This window comes from Falco cherrug, chromosome 10, assembly GCF_023634085.1.
Source record: "Falco cherrug isolate bFalChe1 chromosome 10, bFalChe1.pri, whole genome shotgun sequence".
Lineage (NCBI taxonomy): Eukaryota > Metazoa > Chordata > Aves > Falconiformes > Falconidae > Falco > Falco cherrug.
This window is the reverse complement of record NC_073706.1, coordinates 26,624,704-26,644,093: the sequence shown is the minus strand read 5'-3', so window position 1 is coordinate 26,644,093 and position 19,390 is coordinate 26,624,704. Positions and strand designations below refer to the sequence as shown.

Sequence of the window (19,390 nt, the reverse complement as noted above, 5' to 3'; positions counted from 1 at the left end):
AGAACTGTTGAGTGCTTCATACCCAGCTGCCTCCATAGCTGTTCTACAAAACCAGATTGCTTCCCAGTATGCACTCATGAATAGGAGGCGGCAGACAAACAGGTTCTTGACCTGTTGAACAGCCTGGAGCTCAGTGCAGCCTATTCTTTCAAGCACAATTTAGACAAGACAACCTTGCTGCTAAAGTAGGTACTGAGTCTTCCTGCAAGAGATGAGTATGGGTAAGCATACATACATCCAGCCCGCTACACATACATATTTACTGTAGGCATGGCTTCACATCTGGTTTTAAGCACAGAAACAGGGCTACTCCTTAAAAAAAAAAAAAAGTGTCTCAGAGTAGAAATATCTTTATGACGATACAGTGTACTAAAGAGAAGTTTCACTTACTGGTCTTGGTAAACTGTACTGATACATTTCTGGTCTGTAAGTGGGTACCCACTGTACCCCCCCTCTAGGTCGGGTCATGGTACCAGGAGCACTGGTCACAACCTCTGAGTAGGGCAAGTGCGGTGCTGAGCTGTACGCCTCCTGCCTGCTCTGTCCTCCGTGGCCCGCAGAGGCCAGGCTGAAAGCCTCTTCCAAGAGCATATGCATCTGCTGGCGAACCTCATCAATGGAGGGCTGAGAACTTAAAGTTGAGGTCTCCGAGTGGCCTTTAGCCTGACGGGACCTGGTGTAACTCCGAGGCTCGTTGACACGGTCAACATTTGTTTCTTCTATAATTTCAGGCTCAGTCTGTTGGATGGAATAAAAGCACGTATACATAAAAAGCTTTACAAGACAGTATTTGTGCTGCTTCATACAAAACATTCTCAAACACAGATGTAACATACACAAAGTCAGGAATTGTGACAATATAGACACATGACAGATATTGCAAAGGAGTGATATGATGCAGGCGAGTACAATAGCCTTTTATATGCTACATTGTTTGCTGCAAAAACTAGCAGGGACACTCAATTAAATCGTCAGTGATTCACATAAAAACAATTAGAATTAATGTTTAAATTATTTTCTTGGTATCAATGGGAGTACAACTGTGCCAGGAGGAGTGTGGCTTCCTAAATAGTACCATCACTACGAGGGACCCCTTACAAGGGACCACTTGTTACAGCTACAGAGACTGAAATAGTTTTGTCCCTTCTCACACATTAAGATTTCAGAAGAATTAAACTTCAGGAGTTTTCCTGAACTTTCTAACCCAGTGAGGACCACTAACAAGGCCACCAGAAATTACGTTGCGTCCCTTGCAGAAATTATCCTAAACCAGCTCAGTTGCCTTACCTAGCCACTGCACACTAGTTACACAGCAATTTATCCAAAACTAATGTGTAAACAGTGAATGAAGCACATACTCTACTGAGCAGATGGTACTTGGGCAGCTTAACTTGAAGAGTTACCTCTAGGGTAATTCCTTCTGCAGAGAAGTACAAACAGAAATCACCCCCCCTGTTTTTTTTTTGCTTGTAACTCCAAGACAGAAAAAAAAAAATCATCATATTGTAAGAACTTGACAGTGAAATGCCCAAGAATCCATTTTCTGTAAGATTAGTTTTACAGCCTATAGTTTTAAAAAATACATTTTAAACGGGCAACCTGAAAAAGCAACCAATTCCTTATAATTCTTTAAATATCAGTATAATGTATTTAAGATGCTAGGATAAGTGGAATGAAAAATAGGATTATGTACCTCCTCCTATATATAGCATGTGGTTAGAATTGTGTTAGCATTTTAAATAGCCACAAATAAAAGAATACAACAAGATGTTCTTATTTATAATTCCAGCACTATCCTGGTAATTTGAGTCCTCTGTAGCTCCTACTGTGGCATACTTTTTTTTTTCCATGTAATAGTGCTTTTCTACACCTGACTAAATAAGCAGCTGGGCTGCCAACCTTTTGCAAACTACATATGGCCATAGGTACTATAGGACAATCATAGTATGTATTTCTTCATTTGCAGAGGAAAATATAAAACTGACTTTCTTTTTCAGTTATCAGCCATTCAGAGAAGAGTTACGTGGTTAGCCTAAAGACTGGCAATAAATTTAAATAAAAGATCTTAATTTGTTTTCTCTTAGCTGTTACAAGTATAGCTATTATCCTGCTACTTAATGAAAATACAGCATTGAAAAAGGAAAATTAAGGCAATAATTAATCATTTGCATACTAGAGTTTAACCATAATTTATATGGTTATAGTTTTACAGTATATTATCCAAATTCAAAACCACAAACCCAGCTTCAGGCTTCCTAAGTGGCAAACACATCAGATTGGGGGAGAAGCTGAAAAACTCTGTAGGAAATATACAACTAAATAGTTTCCCTGAATTTTCTTCCTGCATTTGGATTCTGTTGTTACAGTAAATAAAAATCAGATAAGTTTTAGAAGCCCGACTATAAAATGCAATGTAGTTCGCATAAGCGCAACCAAAGAGCTTCTGAAATTATATTGTCCCAACTGGATGATTAATAAAGATGGTTCTATTTCCTCATGCCTGTAAAAATGTCAGCAAATGGAATCCCACAAGAGACCTATTAGTACCCAATGCTGAAATAAATCAGGTTCCCTACTACAGCTCCTTGGTGAAGCCATTAGACCTCTACAGAATGTCTAAAATATATCGTATGAATAAAGGATGCATGTTAACAGTCAGCATTAAGTCAGTGTTGATTTATCAATATAAAAGTTGACATGAAGATTTTGGAGGAGACTGGTGATCATTACTTTTCCTCAAGCTTTAGAATTTATTTCAATCCATCCTATCACTTTCTGATGTATGTCAGTTGCTTTCCTATCAATTGAAAAATGTAAGTATCATAAATAGATGCCGTTATAAAAATGCACATATTGTTCATACATAGTTACTGTACAATACAAGGAATGAATTACATGAAGGAGGAAAAGAAATTCCTGTACCAAGAGACAGACTTTGCACACTTCTGGCGTAACTCTGCTGCCGCAACTGTGTCAAATTCTTCATGTGAACATTAATCCATAAGCTTTTTGAGGAGTTGCAAAATTTAACTATATCAATAAAATTATACCAGTAAATTCTTTTGAATATTGATCTCTTAGCTATGTATAAGGTCATTTTCTTCCTCTTACACAAAAACCAGCCTACATATTTTCTGCCCTAGTATAAAGCTCATTAGCAGTCTAAAGGTTCTAGAAGCTCATTATAGCATTTGCTCTACTCACAATTGTCTGTGAACATGTTGGAAATAAACTTGTTAATAAAGTCTCCTTAATCTACTTCCTAGGTGAGGGTGATGTCAATAAACCCCGTTGGGGTTATTTACAATTGAAAGATAGGTAATGTTCAATAATAATCCATTTTTAAAAGGTGCTGTAAAGGCAAATAATATACTCAGAACATCAAACAGTAGAATGCATGCTCCAATAAAAAAACAAAAGCTACTTATTCTATATGGACAGGTAGGTAGCTGTTGACCTTCTACCCTGACTAGGTTTTAGCTCTAAGAAACAGAACCATGATTCAGAAAAATATAACAAAAAAATCATCATAGGGAATCTTTTCAGAATTTAGAAAAAAATATATTTTTAGAAAACCATAATTGAAATACTAGAAAGTTGTTTTGTAAGGGGAACCAGAAATACATAAATAACAAGTTAGTACTGTGGAATGGCAGATTGCTGAGTTCTTACTTCCCTCTCATATTTGAAAGTCAAAGCTAAAATCATGCAGATCATAAATTCTCATTATTTGGTTATGCATATTAGTATAGCAGTTCTTAAGGAGTTTTCTTAAAGAATCCAGGGGATTTTAGTCTCTTTTCTCAAAAATAAAAAATTTAAAAAAACATATACTGTTGGGAAGATAAAACTCAAGAGATAACCTGGGCATACTGGTAACAGCTCAAAACCAAAGTCTCATGACTTGAAGATAACATGAGCTATTTGAGCCATAAATTTAATTATCCAGAACCGCTCATAAAATAAGAATTTCACTGGCAGGACTTGCTGAATAGCATACTGAGAGGAAGAGGTGAGCAGGAGTCAAGAAGGTTGGAACCTTTAGAACGACAAAGTGGATGTCAAAAAATGGTACCAGATGTTACTAGAAAGATGTAAGATTTGGCACACAAACCAGCCCTTTTTCAGAGCCTGCCCTTTTCCACCCATTTTCAGAGGTCAGGTTTCCAGAGGTGTTTAGTTGCATCACTTGTGAGATCCATCTGAATTCCGTGCATAAATATAGATTTAGGTGCCCGCCCATGGGTATCCTGGGAGACTGAGCCTGAGGAGCCTCCAACAGGAGGGAGGGAGAGCAGCCCACGCTGCAAGCTGAGGCTTGGGAACTAAATTTCAATATCCTGTCCCATTTTCCCTGGCAATTTTCCACTTTCAGACAGGACACACATTGAGCATGAGAAGAGGTGCACTACCGTGAACCCGCAGTGCACTGGGCAAAAGGAATTTTATGTAGCTTAGTGGTAAAAAAGACTGTGCCGCAGAGAAGCTCGCTAAAAGAAAGGTGAAAGCAAACTTGCATGTGATGTGCACAGAACTCAGAGTTTGTAATCATTTTAGGACATTTCAGAGTCTGCATAAATTCATTAATCTACTTTCAAGGTTTTTAAGAAATTTTCTTTAAAATCTACATTGTATATAGTATACGCAATACATTAAAATATATTTTTTAAATCTTCTAACTATGGCATATTAATTTTGAACTAAGAGCAGGAGGCCATGCCTGCTCCCAGAGTATTTTCTACATTAATTTCAGGAAAATATCACCTATGAAAAACTAATTTTTATTAGCATTTTAAAAAGAATCCCTTGCTTTCTTGAAGGATATTGAGGGAATATCTTCAGGATATTGAGGGAAGGCTGGCTTGACAGTGGTTTTATCTAAGAAAGATCAAAAAATAAAGGGGGGAGACCTTTTTGCACAATGAAAAACCTATTTCAACAGGTTATACTTTTCTTCTTGCAACTATAGGTTCTAATGCCTCAAAGCAGTGAACTAGTCATCCCGCTTCCATGGCGCCACGTGACTCATGCGCCCTGATGGGAAGTGTCCAAATGCAGGAAATAATTTAAGAAACATGACGTTACAACATGCCCCAAAGAATTCTGCCAAAGGTTTAAACTTCCCTGAACACATCCCCTGACCTCGGTACTTTCCTTCATCTTGCTAAAAACACACCCTGGAAGCTGAGACAGTTGGCAATGAACCCCCCCCCCCCCCCCCCCCGCCCCAATGCTTGTCACCTACAGAGTTTGGAGGATGAACAATCACCAAATGAACTCCATTATTTCCCAGAACAGTTTAGACCTTTGCTAGGGACTGATCTTCACGGATGGCTGAGATGCAGCATTTTCTACACGTGATGAAGGATTGACAAAGTCTGCATTACCCCAGTGGGAGGGCTGGTTTTATCCTCATTCTGGATCCACGCAACATCAGCTTGTGCCCAGTGTGTGTTCAGACTGCGCAAGACAATTTCTCTGCCCTGTGTTGGCTGCGTGAGTTCCTTGGACCATAAACCAGCATCTCTTCTGGCTGGTTTTTCCCTATGCAAAACTCTGCCAGGTTCTGAGGTAGTAAGAGGACAATATCTGTTCCTAGGGGATTTCCACAAAGCACTGACATCTGGACTTCAAAGAAATTCCCAGAGGTTGGTTGTTCAACCTTCTGAACCAAGAGAGCAGCACCAGGGTACAGAACAAACAGAGGATTTTAATTGCAATGAAAAAAACCTCACTATCATGTAAGTGGCTGCACACTTAGAGCTATCTAAACTCAAAATTCAATACTTTGGCAAATAATGGGTTTCAGGGCAAAGGTTTTGTTTGCATGTCAGACTGTAAATTGATGTACAGCTACTAAGTAAGTGAAGGAATCTGTGCTCTGAGTATCCTTCCTGAGCTTCTTTCAGGATGCTTAGTGCACATAAAGTACTGTAAAGTTAAATACCCAATGGTACTCTGGCTTGTAGCTTATTGATAGTTACCTGGGTTTAGGAGTAAGTTAAGACTTTGCTGAGCAAATTTCACTGCTAAGTGAAAGTTCTGATAAACTTACATCATATCCACTGTTACGGATTCCACGTCTTGGTCTTTCTCGAGTCACAAGAAGATCCATCTCAGTTTCTCCTGGGCTAGGACTGTTCAAAGACTGCCTGCTTCTGTATACTGAGCTCTTCAGCGGCTGCCTAGAAAACATGAAACAAGAAAAGAGTAAAACAAAAAGAAAAGAAAAAAAACAACAGGCAGTAGTTTTCAATACTTACCTTTATTCTAAAATGATGAGGCTCATAACAGGACCACTTTATTATAGGATTTTCTTTCTTTGTATATGAAGATGCTAGAAATCAGTACCCTTATTAAGAGATCATTAATTTTGTTTATTGTTAAAGAAAATAAAGCTACGTAAAAAACATGGACATCATATGTGGGAGCTTATCAAATGAAATGTGTCCCAGGAAGATATCAGAACCCTTTTAACCTCAGCTGATATGATTTAAATTCATAAAAAATAAACAGGCGCTATTATAAAAAAAAATATATTTGGACCTTCCACACACTCAAATGGGGAGCAGAGATCTTGGTTGCTGATTCTGAACGACAAGAGGGAAGCAGAATAACATTCCACCTCAACAAACACCCAGCAAAGCAAACAGGAAGAGAGACAGGAGTGGGAGGGAACTGCCTGCATGGTGCTGTTTTTAAATGCCCTGTTTGATAACTGCCCGCAGCTCGGAGAGCCATACTCCCTGGGGTTAAGCCACTTCCAGCACAGCTCTGAGCAGCACTGGGGCAAAGGCATCCCTAGGTGTGCAGCTTTCGTCCCTGTGTGCTCAGAAGCAAGGGGAAGCCAGTGTAATAGAAAGACAGCACATAAATCACTACCCGAAATATCCTGTAATCCTTTCAATGCAACTTATTCTTCCCTTGTTATTAGCTATACAAAACCAAATAACAGAATTCCTCTGTAAGGTACCGAACATAGCTACATAAACTCTTCAGGAGTGGTGGCCAAATCATGATACAGGAACTTCATGTTTCATCAAGCTGCATCTTTTAAGAAGCCTACATCTAAACCAGAACAGTTTAGGAGACATTGTTCTCGTGGTACATCTGGCCATTAGTCATTTTCTTGCCTATCCCAGAGAAGGACTCCTCCCATTGTAGATCAATAACAGATTGAATAATGGCATGCCAGTTTCATTAACACAATAATTACACTCTTGTTAGAGCCTGACATAAAGTTATCCTTGCCTAGCCACCCTATTTTTCTGCTTTTTGCAATTACTCCTTTCAAATATTAAAAGTTGGTCAGACCATCTAACACGTTTGCACGTTGGTTTTTTTGCACGAGGGACCTGATGATGCTCATAGTGAAGTAAGAGAAGCTGCACTATTACGTCTGAATTCACACTTGCAGTCTCAGCTTGCAGTGTATAATTTACACCTGAATACTTTTATCGTGCTATCAGACAGATCCCCAACACGAGCTGGAGCCCACCGGACCAGCCCTGGCTGCTACACACAGCGGACAATAGTAAGAGATAGAGCCAAGGTGTAACAACATGGATTTTGAAGTGAACTGATTCTTCAGTGTCTGCACTTCGGTCAGATGGACAGCTATCTATACCTGCCAGGATATATTGTCCCTTCCTCTGGCACTTGAAGCCAGCAGCTCTCAACTAACCCTCACAGACTGACTGGGAACACATTTACTCTTTGTTTCCAAAAGGTCGTCTCCGGTAACTAGCACTACCCAAACAATCATGTTGTAGTAATGTTGTGGACACACAACATTATTTTGTTCAGTTATTCAGGAGAAAGTAAAAACTTCCTTATTGTATCACACTCATCCAAGTACATTTTTACATTAGGAATGTTCAAAAATTACAGCACGTTTTGCCCTTCAATCAAACATTAGCAAAAGATTGCTGCTGTGGTAGGGGGCTCAGCACAGTGGTGGGGCGATTTCAAAGGCAATAAGCATCAGTCAGAGCACAACAGCCTGTCAGCCCTGATTGATAAGTCTGTGGGAATCAGAAAAAGAGTTGAAAGCAGAAATTTGGAAGGTGGCTATTGAAGGGAGGAGGCTTGGGTGACTTTTCCAACATTATCCTACACTTGCCAGGTAACTTGAGAGAAAAATGCAATCTAGTGCTAAGATTTGATTTAAGGCCAAAAAAATGTTTGCATTAAAATTAAGTGAGCCTGTGGCTGACAGCTCTGTTTGAATTAACAAGCAGGGTAAAAATAAGGTCTCCAGAGTTTGAAACATAGGGGGTTGCCTGATCTGATTACAGAGATCTACTACAATATTTGAGATACTGAAAAGCTAGCACCATTTCTGTAAGTCACATAAGAGCAAACCTTGTTAAGCAGCTGTTCCATTCAGCAATTACAAAGATTTCATGGTTTAACTTCTCAAGAGCCATCAATGAAATTAAGACCACACAGTCCAAATGAATTCACTGATAAGAAGAAAGAATTCTTCAGATATTACAGATTTGGTTAACAGAACTTTTTGCCTTGACAAGATTAGAGCAGCAGAAAATGGTTTGCAGAAATCCAGAAAGGCAGACATTTACATGATCAGACAGGATAAAAGGTAGGACAAAAAAAGTATCACTTTCACACTTCTGATTAAACCAAGTACTCAGGCATATGCTTAATTTTAAGGTGACTTTCAAAAACTGATGTGTGACTTTTAATTACAAATCTCTGTGTGCACGTTTGAAATTCTGAAAGGCACTGCCCAAGCAGAAAACAAGCAGAGGTTTTGAAATTAATTTACTTAATATTATTTTTATAGGGGAAACTTAAGTATCTTGTCTCGTTTCTTCCAAGACTATACTGTCTGTATCACCAGAAAACGTGGGGAACTAGGTTATGCTAGAGTATAATCAGATCTGACAATCTTTATGTTCCTACAGTAAAGATCTCTAAAATTTCATATGTGTTTTACAATAGGTCCATAAATACTGAGTTGATGCAGTTGTGATATATTTTCTAAGGGATTCAAATATACAGCTCTCCAATAAATGCAGATTCTTGACCCGATTACAAACTATTAAAGAAATTCCCAGAATAGTGGGTATCATCAGTAATCTTTTTAAAATTGCCTTGAGATTGCCAATTAGCTCATCTTAAAAAGTTTTACTAATGAGAAAGGAGGTATGAACACTAACAACTGGCATCCAAATGGGTTAGCAAGTGCCTTCCAGGAACACAACTGGAACATTTTACAACATTAATTTGACGGTACAGAAGGCTCAAAGGTACTAAGGGCACAAAGCTGTTTGTTCTTGAAAAAAATCAAATTATTTAGTAGCAGTGTAGTAAATCACTTTTAAATACAATTTAAAACAAATCCAAAATGTAAAGGTGATCTTGAGTAATGTAATCAACGGCATCTTTATTTTCCAATACATTTTGGAAATGTAATAATGTGATATAAGTTAGTGGAATATATACAAAGCAGGAAAGAGTGTAACAGGCCTTTTCCCTAGAAATTTTGAAATCTTTGACTTACACTTAAAGTGATATTATTTAAAAAAAATGCAATTTTTCAGTTTTTAATTTCTGTAACTAGAATGATATAAACAATGACTCAAAGCAGAAAAAGTCAGAAATCAAATCTTTTCAATTTTTTCCTAACCTAGATTGCTTTAAAAGCAATTTTATTTCATTACAGAAATACAACTGTATTGATTCATTCATCAATAACCAAAACCCACATGACCTTGCAATATTATTCCAGGTTTTCCTCTAGCAGTATGCCGTTTTAGCCACCTTATTGTTAGTTAGAAAAATGGAGACAATAATGCTGTAGTGTGTTGCAGCATACCAAGTTCAGTTCCTGGTCCTCATATGGAAATTTTAGCAAAGACTTTGGAATTGGTTTGTTTGCAAACATCTGCAAAGTTCATTAAATGCTTTGTGCCTTTACAAAATCTGTGTCAGAAATGGTTCTTCTCCCTTCCTATGTAGGGATATAGACTATATATTTAACCAGTAAATCCGACAGTCAGCCTTTTACGGTTTAGCTACACAACGACATCATTCCTCCACAGCAGCATACCTGCCTTCAAGCAGTTTATATCATGCCAGTGATCACTATCTCAAATAGACTATGGCAGGTTTACACAACACATTAGAAAACACGCAGAAAAAAATGTATTCCAGGACCTTTCAGCACATCGGCACATGAACAAGCAAACATCAGTATATTTAACAGAAAGCAGATGGCTATCATTAAAGCTTCATGTGTAATGTTTTAAACATTTCCTACGTGGCATGTGACATATGATAAACACCCAAAGTCCCTCACTATACGTACAGCACAGTCATAGCAATGTTTCTACTGTTCCATCTACATGTTCTGGACAACTCGTGCAGACAGAGCAGGACTCCTGTGTGCTGAGGGTTCTGTATCTTACCTTTTCAGTGCACTCGGAGCAGTTTATTCCTCCCTCACTGGAAAGCTGCACAAGGAAACGATGCCCCAAACTCTCCAGCAAGGACATAACATACAATTAAGTTGGCATCTTTTTTCTTCATTGACCTGTGCAACCCTTGGAAATGGCCCACCAAGGGTACTATCCCTCCGTCATTTAACTCCAGGCCTGAAGAAGTTCATCTGATCACAGCTTTTGCCCATATTCTGAGCCAACACTGCTTTTGTATTCCCCATTACAGTGTTTTTCATCCCTGTGCCCCAAGGGTAATCGTCACAGCACTCTCCAAACTAGCCAGCTGCAACAAGGTCTTTTGCCATCACATACCATCATACTCTTCAAGCCAGTCCCTCTGCTGCCTTATCCTAGTCTCTCCTCACCCAGGGCACATGCTTGCTCGCTCTCTGCTTCTTCCTCCTCTCCCTTCCTTGGCTGCTCTCTCTCTTCGTTGACTGCCCGACCTCTTAACAGAACCAGCCACAGCTGCACCTTATCTACACCAGCCAACCCACAGCTGTATATTGTCAGTGATAATTAACCCAGCTTCATTTCTCTACAGGTAGTTGCTGCAGTTGCACTGTGTGCAGACTGCATCACCACCAATGCTTTGGTTGCAGATGTGATTTATGCTCATAGGAAAACTTAGGTCTGAACTTCTCAGGAGATGGGATACACAAGATTGCAACTCCAGGCATGAGGGCCATTTCCAGAGGCTATGTACTCCAGTATCGCTTTTCCTCTCCTGGATCAACTGCTTGCTGGACCCTGATTACAGTAAGAACCAGAGCTCTCATGGTGCAAGGTGCAATGGCAAACGTACACTCTTATAATCCTTCACACCTCTGCCACCCCTAAAGGAAGAGGAACCTGCATACTGTGCCATTCCTGGGGTAAAGACTGGTGTGATCTCCCCTTTTCAATGTGTCAACTTGTCTTTCAGAGAGCGACAGAGCAGGGGACCCACCCACCCACAGCAGGCTCAGGCAGAATCAGCATGTGCACTCCCCCCTCGTTTCTAAAACAGGGAGATTAATACTACTGATGTGCCATCCTCAAGAGACACTGAAGTGTTAATCAAACATTGGTACTGTTACACAATATGCCAGCTTCATGCCACAGATGAGCAAATTATGAATTCCACTGCTAGAGATACAGGAAGATCACCAGAAATGGGTACATACACAATCTTACAGGTACTGTCCCTGCAGGACTTACTGAGCCACGGGGACAATGTACTGCTTGGGTTACCTTGTGCTTACTGCAATGGTTATATTCAGATAAAAATAACGACAAAATAATACCACCACTGAACTTTGGAAAAGAACCAATGCAGATGCTAGCTTCCTGGCTTAAGCCCGCCCTCAGTATTAGAAAAAGTGGTAGTAATGCTTTTGATATTTACCGTACTTGGAAAATGACTCGCAAGGTCTTGCAACTGTTCCCTATTTGCAACAGTCTCCTTACTATTTTGTCTTTCCATTACTTTCTTTTTAACCACATTGCAGTTTTACCAGATGACAACCTTTCATAAATCATCACAGGTTATATGAATTTTCTTGATAAAGTAGGAGGGGCCAGCTGACCATGCAACAAGCAGTTGGCTCATTAAGAATGGCCCCTTTGATTCCCTACAACCCCTGGACATCAACTTTCCTCCCAGATGAAGAACTGCACATAAAAAATTCTCACCTGTTCTTAGGCTCAGCAAACGGAGATGAGATATCTGCATCTGGATCCAAAATGTGGTCAAGTTCTTTCTGGTTTTTTTCGTACATCCTTTTTCTCTCTGTCAGCCCCTTGCTGTTATCAGCCTGTGGGAAATCATAGTACCCCTTCCTCTTGGCTTTCAAGCGCAGCTTGTTGCGGTAGTGCTCTATATCAGACTTCTGCTTCAAAGCCTTGTTTACCTAAAAGGCAAAAAGACATTTAAAGGATGGTGCCAGACTGGCTACTTCCAAACGATATTGTCAGAGCGTGTTTGATGCGGTGTATGTGTCATTTTACAGAGCGCATTTTTGTACCACACCATGCCATCTGTAAGCAGCGAGGAACTGCAAGTGAACAGAGTCGCTGCATTTTTATGGCTTGACAGATGGTTAAATAATTTTAGCCTAAAAACTATGTACCATTACAACAGTGACTCAGATACACCCACGGAAGAAAAACATCGATGATGTTAGCCAACTGCCATGACCCAACGCCATGCTGGCTTTTGGGTACCATGGGGAGAACTCACTGATGAAAACTCTTCTAGGGTCTCATAAGTAGAGAGACATCACCCCTGACCACACAAAAAACTTAAATTAGTCATCACTGATGGCTGGGGAAAAAATTCCAGTGAAATGTCATCATATGTTCCTTTTATTTATATGCTTCCTTACAAATCTTTTATGAGCCCCTGTCAGAGACTGAATCCTTAAATAAAAGGGTGTTTGGTCTGACTTGGTACCGGTCAGCTTTCTCTCCTGCTCCAGGTTGTCAGTTACATGGAAATGAGCAACTTACTTGGTCTTTGTGCTTCTGGAGACAAACTTTACAGTCTTCTCACAAATTTCAAGAAACATACATACAAGACAGCACACAGCACCAGGAGTGCCATTCCGCTGGCTTACAGAAAATCGATGCTGAAACCTAAATAAGCATTCCTCCGAGTCTGGAAACTACGTGGCACATCAGGGCTTAAAATGCAAGCACTAAATGGAGCACGACAGATTGCTCTAATCCAGGCCTGCACTGGAAGCCTGAAGACATTGTGTTTTACCATGTCCCTAGCAGCAGCCCTCCCCGTGGCTCTTAAACAGCATCAGAGAGATTCTGGCTGATCTTTAAATGACTGTTGCAGCGTGAGTTTGCAAACAAGACACCTCCCCGGCTTGTCCCCATCATGTTTAACAAGTATATAAAAGCCTCAGTCCTTTGTAAATGTAGCGGTCTTGATTAAATCTACATCAAAACATGAATAATCATGCAGGTACACTACTGCGTGGGCTTTGACCAGCACCTGGATCAGATGCTTGTGCCGTGCCACCTTGTTCCCAGGAAATAACTGCAGCCTCTGCGTGCAGGCTGTGCAAAGCCATGGTCCTACTGCACCCCTTCCTGCTCCAAATGAGATTTATTCCTCAGTATACAAAGATCAGATTGGCACCCAGATGATCTATATACATTTATGTGGCTCAGAGACAGAATTCATGCAGACAAGGATTTTATTCCACTCTCTGCCTTCGTTACTCGTTTTATTAAAATAAATATAATAGAAGGATATCGGGAAGGTAGGAATACAGAAAAAAAGCTTCTACCAGTCCTCAACTCTAACAGGCTTAAGAGTGTTCCACCTGTGGATGTAGCCAAGGAAACAGCTAGAGGCGTTAGCAGACAGTCCTTACCTCTCCATTAACGATGGCAGATTCCTGGCTCCGATCTGATGCAGCATGAACAGCAGGTAGTGCCACGGGTTTGATAGCTATCAGCTGTACGGATCCCGAAGAGGTGTCGAAGGGGTCAATGGCAGATTTGGCAATATTATCAAAGAGAATGCCTCCTTCCTCTTCATCGCTTACGGGCACTAAAGCACATCAAACTTACTCAGCATAAAGATGCAGATATTTTACTGCATGGTCAAGGTGAAATACAGCAAGCGTATAGATTAACATTAGTGAACATTAGATTAATAATGTGCTCAGTACACCCAAGGAGCAGACCTGGGAGACCTTTACACTGGAAAAAGATCCCATTAGATTATAGACAACATTATGTATTCCAAGGATTATCTGGCACAACCCCAAAAAAGGTGGATTTCCAACCTGTGCCAATAAGGTGGAAAAAAAGGAGAAAAAGAATGATGCAGAAAATTGTATGAAAATGACAATGACAGCCAAAGTACATCTTTTTTGCTAGGTTTGACATGGAAACACACACATGCCAAGGCATCAGCAGTCATACCTGAACTAACCCAAGAGTGCAGCTTTTTTTGTGTTTTATACTGCAAGAGCATGGGCATTCTCAAAATTTGAAAAACAAACCTACTGATTTTAGCAGAGGTTATTAATGTTAAAAATGCCATCCGTTATAATGAAAGCATTACTGTTGTATGTTAAAAACATACATAAAAAACTGATGGTGTCCAAGTTTATGTTGGTGGTTTTGGGGGATTTATTTTGCTTTCCTAAGCAGGACTGCAGGTGGCTGTAAAGTTAAACTGCTACCATTTCTTAAAAGGCAGGAGAAAAATTCTGAAAAAAATGCTGAAAAATCCTTAAAATTAAATGGCATGGTGATATATTTTAGTTTTAGATTTCTACATAAATGGGCAGCTCTTTCAACGCAGTTAGGCCCTTTCTCCTCCCCATGTTGTTTGCAAACCTGCATCACCTTGCCAGCTGTTGAATCTTAAACCCTTTAACCTCATTTTGGAATAAAAGAGTGACTCTAAAGTGTGAGCACAAATTCTACAAAGAGATCCTTGCAAACATTTTTGAATAATTATGTTATTAAAGGGAAGAATGTTTGCTCCATCTCCTAACTGACAGGAGCAGAGATCCTTTGCTGAAGAACAAAGAGGTCTGCTCTAAATTTATTTCCTCTGAAAATAAACACTGATTTAATATTTATTCATGGCACAAATTACAATGGACTTGTATATATTGAACAGTTTAGCCAATGATTTCGGCAAGAAAATATTTGACAGTGGTAACATAAAATATGAACCCACTGAGTAAGCTCATTATCTTTTGGTTTGTACTTAGTGTGGGCTGGAGTTGACACTGCCTGAGCTTTTGACTTGGGTTAAATCACTGTCATTAAATACTGTCCCTTTGGCTCCACAGAACTGTCCAAATGCGATAGAGTCTTTAGTGGGTCTAAAACCCCCTGATCGCTCCTGGGGTTGTTCAAACACTGACTCGGTAAGCTCACCAGAGCGAGTGCATCACAAGCCTGGCTCCCTGAAACAAAGTCCCACCGACGACCAGGACACCAGCCAAATCAGATGAATGAAGAGATCCTTGCCTGTCACAGACTGCCCTTGAACAGCAAGGCATTTACATTGCAATGAGTATAAAAGCGAAGCATGGACCTTCTGCCCTGGGGACATTTTGAATGGGTTCAGTTCTCACGTAAGTCACCAGATGCAGTTCTGGAAGGTGGCTCCTGTCTGTAATTCACTGCTGAAAATTCCACACTGCCCTTACAAGGTACCTCCATTGCAACACAACTATGTCCAAGAGAAAAAAAGTTTGTCTGAGTTGTATTTTTCACCAAAGATGGTCTCTCACAATGATTACGGCTCAGGTGAGCCTGGATAGTATCTCACCAGTGCTCCAGGTACCAGAAAGTTCCAAGAAGTTGTGGAATCCCTTCACCTTGGCCGCCTGTCTCAGCACTTGCCTGAGCCAAGTGTGCCCAAAAACTCTGGCTAAGCATCGACTTGCAAAACATGATTCTTTCCAAACATCCTCTGCATACCCTACTCGAAGCAGAATGCACCAAGAGGTGCAGCTCCATTCCCACCCCAGTGTTCCAGAAAGACTGTGCCTGCTGAGACCACAGCAGCGATCCGAAGGCACCCACAGGCAGCACCACCAGCCAGAGACACCTGGGTCTGCCCAGGCCTCATTTCAGGAACTGAAACGGAGAGTTTTCTTTAATTAAACCGAATTCCTCTGGTTCAAAGAAAAATTAAGGTCAAAGAGAATCAGGAATCACAGGTGACAGCTACTTCTGATGTGGTGTGCTAACACCAAAGAGCACCCTCGGCGTCTGCTCATCCGTGAGCACATCTGCATCCGCTGCAGTGCTATCAGCATGGAAATATTAGCTAAATGGGATTAAAAATTGGAAGTCTATTCCATCTTAGCTTCACATGTGTCCATTAACTGGCATTTATAATATAAAAGTAGGGTTTTTTTCCATTGCCCTTTTTTCACCAATGAGCGGTGGATAGTCTGCGATCTGCAGTTACTGGCACACTACTATAGTTTGTGTTGGCAGTGAACCATGAGCAAGTACTATGGGAATTTTAGTATTTGTTCCCACCTGTCTCTTTCTGAGAGATTTTACAGCAAGCACTTATAACACATTTGAACCATAGCCACCTCTAAACTTTAAAAAACAAATCAAAGGGAGCTGAGAGAAAATTGGGAGTCCTGAAGGGTTTGTTTCTGGTGTGTCACCCTGCCCTGGGCCAGTTCGCCATCTGAACACCTCAGCTGGGTGAGCGACTGATGGGTGCAGGAAACTTCAGAAAATCGCCCTGATATTCTTTATAGTCACTCACAATAAGACACTTGCTTAATAGAAGTAGGAGCACAGATTTAAAGCAATGCTTTTAATCTGTGTTTTTGAGCAGATGCATACCAACGCTACTATGGATTCCTTGTTCTAGTCTTGCTTGCACTGTCTGCGTGCACACATGGTGAGACTTAGAAGATCAGCAGCAGAAATGGGCAAAACCCCAACTTAATCACCTCCTTAACAGTGATTTTCCATCTCTGAAATGTCTTGTGCAAGATATCTTATGCCACATGACACATGATCCATTGAGATTGAATTACTCTTCCTAATCTTCCTGTGACTGAAGTACATGAAGATCTATCCAAAGCAATCATTTATTCAGGTTGAGTGCCAATTGCACTGAAGATCAGCGTGGCACTGGGTTTTTCAAGAGCAGGACCAGCGCTGAAGCTTTATCTCCACATCACTGCAGCTGTTAGCATACAAGATTTGCAGGACTGCAGCTGCTTCAGGGATGCTAGCCTCCCAGTTCTGTGCAGCTCTGCTCCATTTCCAGCCGGCGATGCCAGCAGGTGGTGCTGCCCACTCATGCCACTGGTGGAATATTCTATTATTATCTAGTTAATAATTTATATTCAAAAAAATAGAAGTTCTACTTTTGTCAGCCTAAGGTTTCACTACAAAGCACACACAAGACGACTTCTCTCTCTTTCCCTTCACCTTGTCTCTCCTCCCCTGTGCCCAGTCAAAAAGTGTTGGAAGAGGGGAAAAAACCAGCTGAAATACTTATCTGTAAACACAGAATAAGGAAATTTAAAGTACCTGTGGATCAGGTAACCTTACAGCAAAATACTTGAAGGAAATATACGTGCTGTCCCACACAGAGGCAACCATTTGGTCTATTCTGGAAGTCCTCAGAAAAAGAACGATATCAATGGAGAAAAACAAAGCCAAAACCTGAGAAACACAGGTAGACGTGCTCTGCCTTTTCTCAGGTCATTCAAGGGAACAATACAAATTTTCAGATTTATTCTGTATGAAGGGAATGCAAACATTGTAACCATACCTATAGTATATACCTATAGTTTGACAAAGAGCAAACTATACCACAGATCTAAAGGATGATCTCCTTAGGAAAGAGCCTGCCTATCAGTATTTCAAACAGAAATCCTAGCTCCTGAATGTGAATTAATAATTAGGAAATAATTTTCATTTTAGAGAAAATGTTTCTATATAGAAAAAAAATCAGAAATTTTTTACGTAATCTAAATCACTCCCTTTGTTAGCTGATTATCTCCAGGAAGGTGTGAACAAGAGCTCTTACATCACTAACGAAGCGCATGCTCCTGAAGGAGTTTATGAGCCTAAAAAAAAAATACAAGTTTCCCAACATCAGTATCTGAACCTATTCAAGACTGAAATACCTCTCTGTAAGAACTGCAGTGTAACAGAGAACATACTTGTGCGCGCACACACACCCTTTCCAAACTACACCCAGCTGTGAGACAGCGCAATTTAATTTTTAAATTCATGAATAGCACAAGTATTATACCTTCAGAGAAGCAGACAGCTGCTCACACCTCCTCCTGGATGTTATTTTCTCATACACAATGCCAGGCCATGCGTCTGAGCTGTTGCAGTCCTGGGTGTGCCTGAGAGCCCGATATAGGAGCTACCAGAGCAGGTTGCTTGAGATCTCTAAACTGGTATTTATGCATATATATGCAGGGGTTTTATACAACCTTATACATGGGGTGTCTACTCGTCTATTAGTTGCTTGTTTCGTTCACTTTTTATAGTGAAATTTTATATAGATTTTTTTATATAAGGCTATTTTTAGATATTTATATAGATTATTTTTATATATGTAAGTCCTTATAAGCAGAAGCAAGGATATCTCTCTCTGTGGTTATGTCTTCTCCTCCAACCACACCTGCCTCATCAATTCAAATACCAAGGTCTTTCAAAAGGAGCCTGTGTATTTCATAATGTTTGTAGAGACTCCATCACAGCCCCCTTTTCTCGGCTGGCACTTCTGTAATACCATCCTAGGCATGTTCAATAATTTAAAAAAATTATTTACCTGACAAGGATGACAACTACACAAAGAAGATAGGGAAGGCATGAGAACCTTCAACAAAAGCCACTTCTTTAATAAAACTCTATGAGTTTTAAAAAGCTTTGCAGAAATTGTACATATGTCATCTTCAATGCTGACGTTAGTGAAAAGTCACAACCATCCAGACTGCCACTGGATCTGATGGCATGAACATCTACACGCTCTTTGCATCGTTGCTTGGATGAAAACTTGTCAGACTCAATTAGTGGCAGAGTAAAGCTCATCCGGAGGGAAAGGCAGATGTGAATTAAGAAATACTTAATTGCACAACCACCTGCAGATCCTGGCTGCTTCAGAGATCTGCTGCAACGGCCACCTTAGCAACAGAGAATAAGGTGTTTTCTTGCCATGAGAAAAGCAATAAAAGACTGGCTTGGAGGGGGGTGGGCTCGGAGGGGGGTGGGCGTGGAGGGGAAGCAAGCTGCCTTAGCCATGCTGACTTAAGAGAGGCCAAACCAAGTATTTTCCACTGACTTTATGCAAGTCCTACCATGCCTGTGAATACAGCACCTGGGTGGCCCCACTCACGTGGCATGAACAGCTTGGAGCTGCTGCTGTTCTCCCTCTCTCTCTCTCTCTCTCTCTGGGG

The 19,390-nt window shown here is 40.4% G+C and overlaps 1 protein-coding gene across 3 annotated transcripts in view; it reads right to left on the bottom strand.

The window, feature by feature from the left end:
- Nucleotides 1-19,390, bottom strand: part of KIAA1549L (KIAA1549 like) — a 137,378-nt gene that overhangs the window by 24,034 nt on the left and 93,954 nt on the right. For all 3 annotated transcript variants that reach the window (XR_003561508.2, XM_055722950.1, XM_027810442.2), the window contains 4 exons: nt 13,838-14,016; nt 12,141-12,358; nt 6,056-6,185; nt 391-738 (listed from right to left, as the gene is read on the bottom strand). Coding sequence is in view for 2 of the 3 variants with exons in the window: in XM_055722950.1 (XP_055578925.1) it covers nt 391-738; nt 6,056-6,185; nt 12,141-12,358; nt 13,838-14,016 (875 nt within the window). In the remaining variant the exon portion in view is untranslated. The remainder of the gene's footprint in view (nt 1-390; nt 739-6,055; nt 6,186-12,140; nt 12,359-13,837; nt 14,017-19,390) is intronic.